This window comes from Antedon mediterranea, chromosome 5 (assembly GCF_964355755.1).
Source record: "Antedon mediterranea chromosome 5, ecAntMedi1.1, whole genome shotgun sequence".
NCBI classification, from domain to species: Eukaryota; Metazoa; Echinodermata; class Crinoidea; order Comatulida; family Antedonidae; genus Antedon; species Antedon mediterranea.
This window is the reverse complement of record NC_092674.1, coordinates 2,595,350-2,605,959: the sequence shown is the minus strand read 5'-3', so window position 1 is coordinate 2,605,959 and position 10,610 is coordinate 2,595,350. Positions and strand designations below refer to the sequence as shown.

At 35.0% G+C, this 10,610-nt stretch overlaps 1 protein-coding gene and 1 long non-coding RNA gene across 4 annotated transcripts; both read right to left on the bottom strand.

Moving 5' to 3' along the window:
- Window positions 1–3,316: 3,316 nt before the first annotated feature.
- Window positions 3,317–4,566, bottom strand: LOC140048515 (uncharacterized). Its single transcript, XR_011845080.1, has 3 exons — window positions 4,550–4,566; window positions 3,872–3,948; window positions 3,317–3,641 (listed from the first exon to the last, which is right to left on the bottom strand). It is a non-coding gene; the product is annotated as an uncharacterized lncRNA (long non-coding RNA).
- Window positions 4,567–5,206: 640 nt separating this feature from the next.
- LOC140050211 (uncharacterized) lies at window positions 5,207–10,574 on the bottom strand. 3 transcript variants are annotated; one of them, XM_072095306.1, is made up of 5 exons: window positions 10,515–10,574; window positions 8,355–9,722; window positions 7,701–8,023; window positions 7,434–7,541; window positions 5,207–7,164 (listed from the first exon to the last, which is right to left on the bottom strand). In XM_072095306.1, the coding sequence occupies exons 2-5, from the start codon at window positions 9,691–9,693 to the stop codon at window positions 6,475–6,477; spliced, it is 2,460 nt and encodes an 819-aa protein (XP_071951407.1). In that variant the 5' UTR covers window positions 9,694–9,722; window positions 10,515–10,574; the 3' UTR covers window positions 5,207–6,474. The 3 variants fall into 3 exon arrangements, with proteins under 3 accessions (XP_071951407.1, XP_071951408.1, XP_071951406.1); XM_072095307.1 differs by lacking the exon at window positions 10,515–10,574 and adding an exon at window positions 10,292–10,339; XM_072095305.1 differs by lacking the exon at window positions 10,515–10,574 and adding an exon at window positions 10,236–10,324.
- Window positions 10,575–10,610: the final 36 nt, after the last annotated feature.

Genomic DNA, 10,610 nt, shown 5'->3' with positions numbered 1-10,610 from the left:
ATAGGAAAGTTGATGAATATAAGTTGATAATATCGAAAAGAATCCACTTAACACGCGGAGTAGAACATTTGAATGTAACAATACCTAAATACACCCTTAGTAAAATGAATTCGTCCTTTAAAGTTGCAGGCGCAAAAATATGGAACAGTTACCAATTAATATTAAATCGGCAACAACAATTACGTCCTTTAAGGCTAGATACAAATCTCATTTCTTTTCATAAACACTGTATTATATTTAATTAAGTTTCTCTTTTGTATATTTTGATTAAGACAGGACCACAATGTAAAACAGATACACTGTTATCCGATTATTTTATCCTGTATAAACATATTATTTATTATTATTATATTTATTATTATTAAGGATAAAGAAATATGTTGATGGGAATAAGTTGATAAGAATGAATTGATAATAATAAATTGATGAGAATAAGTTGATGAGATTTGATAAGAAAATGTTGATAAGAATATGTTGATGAGAGTTTATTATAATGTCCTCTTCTATCAATAATGCCGCAACACATATTAATAGCCTATAAAAACTAAATGAGGAAATATACCTTTTCGTGTGGAATTGAAAATGAGATATCGGTTTGTACTGGATCATCTGATTGAGTTATTACAGTCAATGAAAGAATAGCAGCTCTCGCAGCAACTTCTCTAAGATTTTTTTTAAAAGAGGAAACATAAAAAATATTATGGTGACGTCATTTTAATGTAATTAGTCTTGTGGCACGTGTGAGTGGAACAGTGTAACAATAATAATTTAAGAAGATTTAGCATTTTATGTAATGTTTCTTCTCTGCTTCTGTTGGATATACGTACACATAATTCTACTAAGACGGTACCACCTACTAATTTATAAAACCATGTCTAAAGATCTGTCTAGACTATCAAGCTTTATGTGACCATATATGGACACGATGACATCACTACCATATTTTGGGCACATTTGTTGTCAAACTAGTTTGATAGTGTGGACAGAGCTTTAGAATTACCCTATATCGTCTGTTCCAAGCATCAAATCAAAATATGATTCATTGAAAATAGTATACGTTATCTTCATATTATCTTCTGCAAATCAAGAATAAGTATTAATCAATTAATGTAAGAATGATCTGTTGAAATCAAATTTTCAGGCCAACAGGAAGAATCATCATCATCATAATCATCATATCATCTATATTGTGAGTAAACCTCATTTGAATTAGTCGCACACGGGTGTTGACCAAGTAAAGTAAAATTAAACAACATAATGATGAAGATGATGAAGATGACAATGACAAAATGATGCAGATGATAATAAATACAATGGCGTTATGATCGTGTTATCTAACTACAACTCTCACTAACCTGTGTTATTAACGCCACGACCTAAATTAACTGAAATGGGTAAACTTAAGTTTGTATCGGTATTACGTAAAATAAATTCTTCATCAGATTTTATTTCGCTGAATCCTGCATCTAAAATAAACAAAAAATTACATCAGGGAAATAATTTAGTCATAGTAAGACTTGACATATAAGGTACGAATCGCCATATTAGGTAGTGTACGGTACTTGCCCTATTAGGTAGTGTAGGCCTACTTGCCATATTAGGTACGGTACTTGCCCTATTAGGTAGTGTACTTGCCCTATTAGGTAGTGTAGGCCTACTTGCCATATTAGGTACGGTACTTGCCCTATTAGGTAGTGTACTTGCCCTATTAGGTAGTGTAGGCCTACTTGCCATATTAGGTACGGTACTTGCCCTATTAGGTAGTGTACATGCCCTATTAGGTAGTGTAGGCCTACTTGCCATATTAGGTACGGTACTTGCCCTATTAGGTAGTGTACTTGCCCTATTAGGTAGTGTAGGCCTACTTGCCATATTAGGTACGGTACTTGCCATATTAGGTACGGTACTTGCCATATTAGGTACGGTACTTGCCATATTAGGTAGTGTACTTGCCCTATTAGGTAGTGTAGGCCTACTTGCCATATTAGGTACGGTACTTGCCATATTAGGTACGGTACTTGCCATATTAGGTACGGTACTTGCCATATTAGGTACGGTACTTGCCATATTAGGTACGGTACTTGCCATATTAGGTAGAGCACTTGCCGTAGGTACTGTACTTGCCATATTAGGTACGGTACTTGCCATATTCGGTACGGTACTTGCCATATTCGGTACGGTACTTGCCATATTCGGTAGAGAACTTGCCATATTAGGTACAGTACTTGCCATATTAGGTACGGCTATTTTCCATATTGAAGGTAGGCCTACTGCAGTAGGTAATCTTGCAATATGTATTGGTATTTTTCGAAAACAAAAATTCAGATTGAAATATATTACAAAACTTACATATACCGCCAACGTTTACATTAACTGTGACGTCACTTTCTTTGGCCACTTGAATGAGTTGCTCCTCAAATTCTGTGACGACGTCCATAATACTAATGTTGGTATTCTTGGACTTAAAAAATAGTAAAGTATCAATAAAATATAGAATTTTAAAAAATAAAATACATCTAAGTAACTAAGTATAGGTAGATAGTAAGTTTGTTACTTCAAAATACGATAGTCTAACCTTTTCAAGTAAAGTTGTTAAATCTTCCTGAAAAAAAAAACGATGTTAAAATCAAATAAATCATTAAATATTTACAAAAAATACTGTCAAATAATACAGATGAATACTCAAAATATAATTGATATAGACAATAAATGAATGCATCGTATATACCATCGTCAGTTACCTAAAGCTATCATATACAATAATTATATACTGCATTGTTAAAAACAGAACATTGTATATAATTGATATAGATAACAAATGAATGTATAGCTTATCAAATCATCGTCAGTTTATACCTAAGACTATATATAATAATTATATACTGCATTTTTACCAATTTAGTCTCCAATAACTGATAAGTACTATCGGTGGTAGTATAATCAAATGATGAAGTTTGGTCTCTTGTGATTGTTTGGTCTGGAAGTAAGTCTCTTGCTGCTGTACTTGTTTGGTCTGAGATTAAGTCTCTTGCTGTACTTGTTTGGTCTGGGATTAAGTCTCTTGCTGTACTTTGTTTGTCTGAGTTTATCCGGCGGGTACTTGGGTTATCTGTTGCCTGCAGAGTTGTGTTAGAAAGCGTTGCAATCACATCTAACAACGAATCTGTAACAAATTGTTTTTTTTATGTGAAATAGAGCAACCATCTTGGCTTGTAAGTTGGACAAGGCCGGAAATTCTACGATTTTTCCTCACATTTTGTATTGACCATATAAATCTTTCAATTAAACATTTTGCTGCCTAATTTTTATATAGAAATTGCGATGCAGTGCTAGATAGAATCGAAACTTCTTACATTATGATATAAAAATAACGTTGCTCTCTACAGCCTTATCACTATAGGCCATCACCACCCTCCCACAAATAGAAATACAGATCACACTCGTATATTTTTACCTTGGCATGTACCGTCACAAATATCTAACATCTGTTCAACTGTATTACACAAATCACCATTGCAATGTAACTTGCAGCTATCAGAACCGCCATGACAGTGGTCCTCTACTACCCTGGCTCTACAATCTAGCACTGCTTCTGTAACTTCGAGATTATGGTTACTAAATTCGAACTCCAGTTCACATCCCTACAAATAATGGCGAAAAGAACCACTGACAATATGTATATTCGTCAGAAACAAAAATCAAATTATTCAAAGAATCTGAATTACAACTTCTATGGGTAGACCACTACAAAAACACCATTACTTTAGGCCTAAATGTTTGGGGTATTTGGAATAATGTCGCCAAAATGGTCTTACTAAAATCTACCCTCCTAAAATGAAGATACAAATACAATTTAATTGTCAATTATTACCGGATACTCCATCAGAGGACAAATCTCCACGTGACTGGTGTCAAAGCATAGCCCATCAAAACATCTGTAACAACTAACTTCAAACATAAAATAAAAGTAAAAACATGCATTTACTATTTTAGGCTTAAACAAGTCGAGCTACCAATTTCCACAATATGGTTGATTGGACGTAGTGGCATTGTCCTGGGTCCAAATCCTGTATTAAGGGTCTTTCACACCTGTTCCGGCCGGCACGGTTCCGGTCCGGCGCGCGCCGGAGAATCCAATTGAACGTCAATCTTTCGTTTTCACGCAGCTACGCGTATATCGATTGGCGCATAGCCGCGTGGAGCGTAGTGAAAACGAAACATTGATGTTCGATTGGCCGGACCGGAACCGTGCCGGAACGCGATTTTTTTTTCGTACACGAATTATAGCCGGCTAAGCGCTAAGACCGGTTATAGACCGCTTATAGTAATCCGCCCCAGGTGTATTTTGTTCTAAAGCTGGTTGGACGACGCAACGCAACTGGGAACGGTACGCACCACGAAAGTGAGTTGACCAATAACAAGCGACAAAAACATTATAAAAGCAATTTAGATAAATATTTAAAACACCACAAATCCGCATGACAGCCTATATGACGTAGGCCTACAAATAACTAATATATATCAAAAAGAAATTCAAAGAAAATCTTACCTGAATAATCATTACAGTTCGATTGGTGGATTAACAGAAAAAAAAATATGGTTACAACCAAACTTAAGTTAAAATTCGAGAATGCTGACATTCTTACACGACCGCAGAGAGTGCAGGCGCGCGGCTTAACATGCAAAGTGAACGACGTAGTGCTGCCAATACTCCATATATAGCGTACTAGTTGTCATGGTAATTACAATTTCCTTTTCCAAAATGAATAACACTGTCATTTGGTAGTTTCAAGTGTACTAACGGCAATATCAAGCAAATCTGTCATTTCGTATTTGTTAGAACGTTTTTGTTGAAAGCAGGTTTTTCAGAAATAGAAATTTAACAAGCTTAAAGCTCTGTCTACACTACACTAGTTTGACGAAAAAAGTATGATATGCCCAAATATGGAAGTGATATACATGGTATATGACATCATGTCAATATATGGGCACATTACACTTTTCACATAAAGTTTGATATTGTGGACAGAGTTTAATAGGCCTATAATAAAAGGGTTTTTTTTAAGCGACCAAATTTAATTTCAAAAATGTTTTTAATTTTTCAACTTCCTTCCTGGTACAACCAATCGCACGATGAGAACGGCAACAAACAAGTGTTTTACCAATCAAATTCAAATTAGTAAAAATTAATAATAATTCTTTCATTTATACTAGACAATATACACTTGTCTTCGTTATCTCATGAAGGAAATATATGGTTACCTATACTAGGTAATTACATCTCATCTTTATATATGAAGTTAAATACGGTCAATGTATTGTGTTGTCATATTGACCAACCATAGCAAGAAAAATATTGGACTTATGAAGGGATATTAAGTTGTTATGTCATTCACTTCAAATACGCCATTATTCACGTATTCTAGTGAAATTATACAATACGCTATTGTTGTATACACGTCTGTGACGAAACAAACAAAACCCGTCTTTTGTATCTTCCCTTAATATACGTCACTTTTCATTTAATTAGAAAATAATGAATTTCAATATGGCCTAACTAATAATAAAAGACCAAATTATTAATATTATGTCAATTATGAATAGCGAACACTAAACTTGCTTCAAGTCTGTATTATTGTCTTTTAGTCCACAGTCGTCGTTTCGGATTTTTGTCCTGAAAGTTTCGCACTCAATTAGTGTATGTATGAAACGGCATATGTGCCAAAATATTTATCTTTTTACTAATATTAAGTCAAAACCCAGACAAAGCGAACACGTTTCTGTTCTTACAATATTGAAGGCCATAAACTCTGCATAAATACTCCTTTATTGATCTTTTAATGTTTTTTTTTTTAAAGTTTCATGTGCAAATCATGGTCGGACGTTGGTTGGTATGATTAAATACATTTGTGTTTTGTTTACTTCTTATAGCCGCACATGCGCCGTTCTGAGCTGTGAATGGTAGCGGATTGAATTGTTCTTTGATGTTACCGCCGATACAAATCTTCTTTCATTTATTAGGACAAAACACAATAACGTTTAATTTTACAACCATGCAGTGATGTAACAGATTACAATACAATGAAATTAAAAATAAAAAACCGTTTTTTCGAATTCCAAACAATTTTTTTTTTAAACTAATGATATTTGTTATGGTCAGCAAACTCTTTAAAAACCAAACTGGTTGGCTTATCACCAAATCAAACTTTTAAATAATTCATTACAATATCAGCTATGTATTTAAAATCTATAATAATCAATGTACTGAATACATGAATGAACGTTTTGTTACATTGTCAGATACACATAATTATTCCACTAGAGGGGAGGCAGTCTGCATAATTTTCATGTCGGTAAAACAAAGGATAGATTGACTTCCATGTTTTATTTACAGGGCTTCCCCGGTAAATACAAAAGGTTTTTGTTTCATTTTTATCTGTTTTTGTTCATGTTATCGAAATCAAATATTTAATCTCATGTAGTTTGGAAATAAATTGAAGTTATAGTGTCGGATGAGGTGTTGGATGAGGCTTTCATCAAGACACTATTAATGGCGATTGGCAAACCATTTTGTTGACCAATGTCCACAGACTCAGTGGTGCTTTGTGCGTCTTTCGGTTTGACGTTCACCGTTTCAGATGGTTCTCGCATCAATACACCATTGCCGTCGCTTTGTACGTTATCTTTCGGTTTGGCGTTCACCGTCTCAGATGGTTTTCGCATTAATACACTATTGCTGTCACTTTGAACGTCATCTTGTGGTTCGACGTTCTCCGTCTCAGATGATTCTCGCATTAATGCACCATTACTGTCACTTTGTACATCGTCTTGCGGTTCGACGTTCTCCGTCTCAGATGATTCTCGCATTAATGCACCATTGCTGTCACTTTTTACATCGTCTTGCGGTTCGACTTTCTCCGTCTCAGATGATTCTCGCATAAATACACCATTGCTGTCACCTTGTACATCGTCATGCGGTTCGACGTTCACCGTTAAAGATGATTCTTGCATCAGTGCACCATTGCCGTCACTTTGTACGTCGTCTTGCGGTTCGACGTTCACCGTCTCAGATGGTTCTCTTATAATTTGCAAGCCATCTTCTATAACATATTGCACAGTGTTGTCCATCTCGTTATCTCCACCAACCACAAGGTGCAGTTGGTCCTAAAATAAAACAACACACAAGCTTGTTATAGTGTTAATTCTAGTAAGTAATAGTGTCTGTTGTACAGGTACCTCACCCAGTCCTAGTACCAACAATTGTTATGTCCAACATTCAGTTCGTGTAAATTGCATGTTTTTTTTTGGAATGTTTCTAATAAATGTGAATGAATAAATAAGAAGCACTATAGATACATTGCAATAGAGAATAACCTGCATTTGATTTTTAATATGGTAATTGCCTCATCAACTACATTAAAAAGTCAACTTACTGTTCCTTCATCAAAATCATTACCGATAACCACAACAGCACCGTTACTGTCAACATCATCAACATCTTGATTGATTACATATACTTCTTGTGTATCTCCATTAGAATTCTATGTAAAACAATGTTTACAATAAATGTGATTAAATGTTCTACAAAATTCCTCATTCCTGTTTATTCTTTAATTTTATATCTTAGCTTATTTTTTTATATTCATCAACATCTAAGCATGATGTTTATTTCAGTTTTGTAATAAAAATAAAATTAATACCTCTATTTGAAAAGTTTTTCCGGACTGAAACGCAGCAATGGCGTCGGAGATTTGTGAAAGAGCCTCATTGTTAGGATCACCTGCATCCACCTGTGATTTGGTTAAAGGTTCCGTTACAAAGCTCTTCGTATAAACTTTAGTTGTAAAAACTTTACCAGACGCATGTGCTTTTTGGTGCACTCGCATACGCTGCTTCCAAGCAGTCATAAATCCGCACTTATCACAGACAAGCTTGTGTTCAGAATGTTTTGCCATGTGGGCTCTAAGATGTTGTTTGTTTGCAGTGGCATACTCACATTGGTCACACTTGAATGGTTTCAAACCTGCCAATTAAAAGACTCGAAATTTAGTAGAAGAAATTTTACATTTACATAATTTACTATTTAATAAAAACTTACAATTTACAAGAGCAGTGCAAGGAGACAGACATTTTTACCCATTACTGTAACCCCTCAACTAACTCCATATACAGTACTAAGAACAACCAATCCTTAACCCTGTCTACACTATCAAACTAGTTTGACAAAGAAAAGAATTATGTACCCATATATAGTAGTGATATGACAAAATATGCTAGTGATATGACCATATATAGGCACATCACAATTTTTTTGTCACATAAAGTTTGATAGTGTTAGACAGAGCTTTACTTACCGGTATGTTTAGCTATGTGTACATGCATCTGTGTCATATTTATAGCAGAGTAATCACAATGTCCACATTTAAACGGTTTAATATCACTGTGCTTAGCCATGTGTCGCTTCAGGCTACTTTTATAACCGGTCGTGTATTCACATTCGGTACACGCAAACATTTTCTCGGGTTTACTCCTATTCTCATCGTGTCGTTCGCTATGGCGTTTCAAAGAAAATTTGTGAGGCGTTGTGTAATCGCATAAATCACATTTGTAAGACTTTTTTAATAGGTTTTGCGGTACAGCATCGTGCCGGTCCATATGGTTCAGAAGCTGTTGTTTATGCGTGGCAGAATACGAGCAAAACCCGCATTTGTATGGTTTATCTCCGTGCTTCAACATATGAGACTTTAAGTTTTGTTTGGTAGTGGTTGCAAAGTCACAGTAATCCAGTTCACATTTAAATGGCCGATTACCAAAGTGTCGGTCCATATGAGCTCTGAAACACGGCCTATAGGGAGTCGTATAGTCGCATAAATCGCACTTGAATCTTCTCGCTTCTTCATGTTTTCCGAGATGCGTAAGTAGGTCTTGACGTCTTGCAGTGGAATGGTCACAGTACTTGCACTTAAATGGCCGAACTTTATCGTGCTTCGACGACACGTGGTGTATCAAGCTATGCCGATATATACTTCGAAAATCGCAATGTTGGCATTTAAATGGCTTTTCTTTTTCATGTTTTAATTTATGCGTAGCAAGGTCGTTACGGTAGATAGTCCGATAATCGCACTTATCACATGTAAATATGTCATTCTGATCAATCTCTTCCATCAAACCATGTTGCTTCATGTGTATATTATATTTATGTTTATGTGTGGTAGAGAATTTGCAAGCTGTGCATCTAAAAAATATCAGTTGCTCTTTCGGGTGATTTGTGGTAATATGTTTGTTCAGTTCTTCTGCATTCTTTGCAACATGCACACATGCGTGACAAATAAATGTGTTTTCATAAACATTGATAGGTTCCGCTAACGGATCGAATTCCAACTTTGTGGTGGTAGATATTGCTTGAGAAACCGCACTTACAAGTTCTTTTTGCGTTGGTAGTCCAGACCCTTGCGTCGTTATCGGAATCGGTTTATTTGAATTGGGTCCTATAACATAAATACCTGGAGGCAGATTATTCTGGTTTTGTATGACAGAAGGATCAAGGCTTGGTGGAGAACCATCCTCTTTGTTATTTAAATCAGGAAATGTTTCTTTCATTTGTTCTTCTTCAAAGATGAGGGTACCATCATCAGGTTCTTCAATCTCCATATCAATATCTCCATCAATGCTATCTGCTGTCTCGTCCGACATTTTGCAAGACAAACCAATTACTATGAAATCTAAGGTGAAAGATTGAACAATTGAAATTAGTCGATTATACTGTACTGTACTGTGCTTTAATTAAAAATAATAGTCTTATGCCTAAATAGAATAGGCCTACTTACTTATTATATAGAATATAAGTAGTACAGTACAGTAGTTATTATCTATTCTAGGCTCCGCATATAGGCCTAATATATAAATAATCAATTAATTTATATAATTAAACAGTCCCCCTCTCCTTAATTAATACCTATCTAAGCAAGTTTTAAAGCTTTATAGGCAGGACTCAGAAGGGTTAGCTTCTTATCTATTATATGGACTTCCCACCCAGAATGGTATTACACTACTGTACTAACTTACTAAAACCTAGGCCTAGCAAACCTTCATGGCCCCTAGCTAGGCCTAGGCCTACATCATCGCATCGGGATCCAACAAGCAACAACCTAACATTTCTAAGATTTCTAGGCCTAGCCTAGTTATTTTATTGATTTTAAACCATAAAACAATAATAAAATAGAATAAATAAATACATAATCTAAGTAAGGTGTTAATATATTTTTCAAACAAATACATTCGTTAATCTCACAAATTAAAAAATTGTTTTATTCATCGATTCGCGATCAGGCCAGACGCCATTTTGTAATTTGAGTAATGTACACACCAACAAACGTACATTTATTTCCTCAATCAGGAACGGTTTTTTAAACATTAAATACAAGCATATTATTACACTGTATACATCAAAACCTACGTTATCGTAGAAAAATAAAGAAATATATCAAATAAATGATCAAAAAAAGCAAATATACCAATTTAAAGGGTGTAAACCGCAGATTTCAAAAAGAACATCAGATATCAGTTACCCGGATGAATTGAGCGAACAAACTATCCCAGCATCCTTAAAA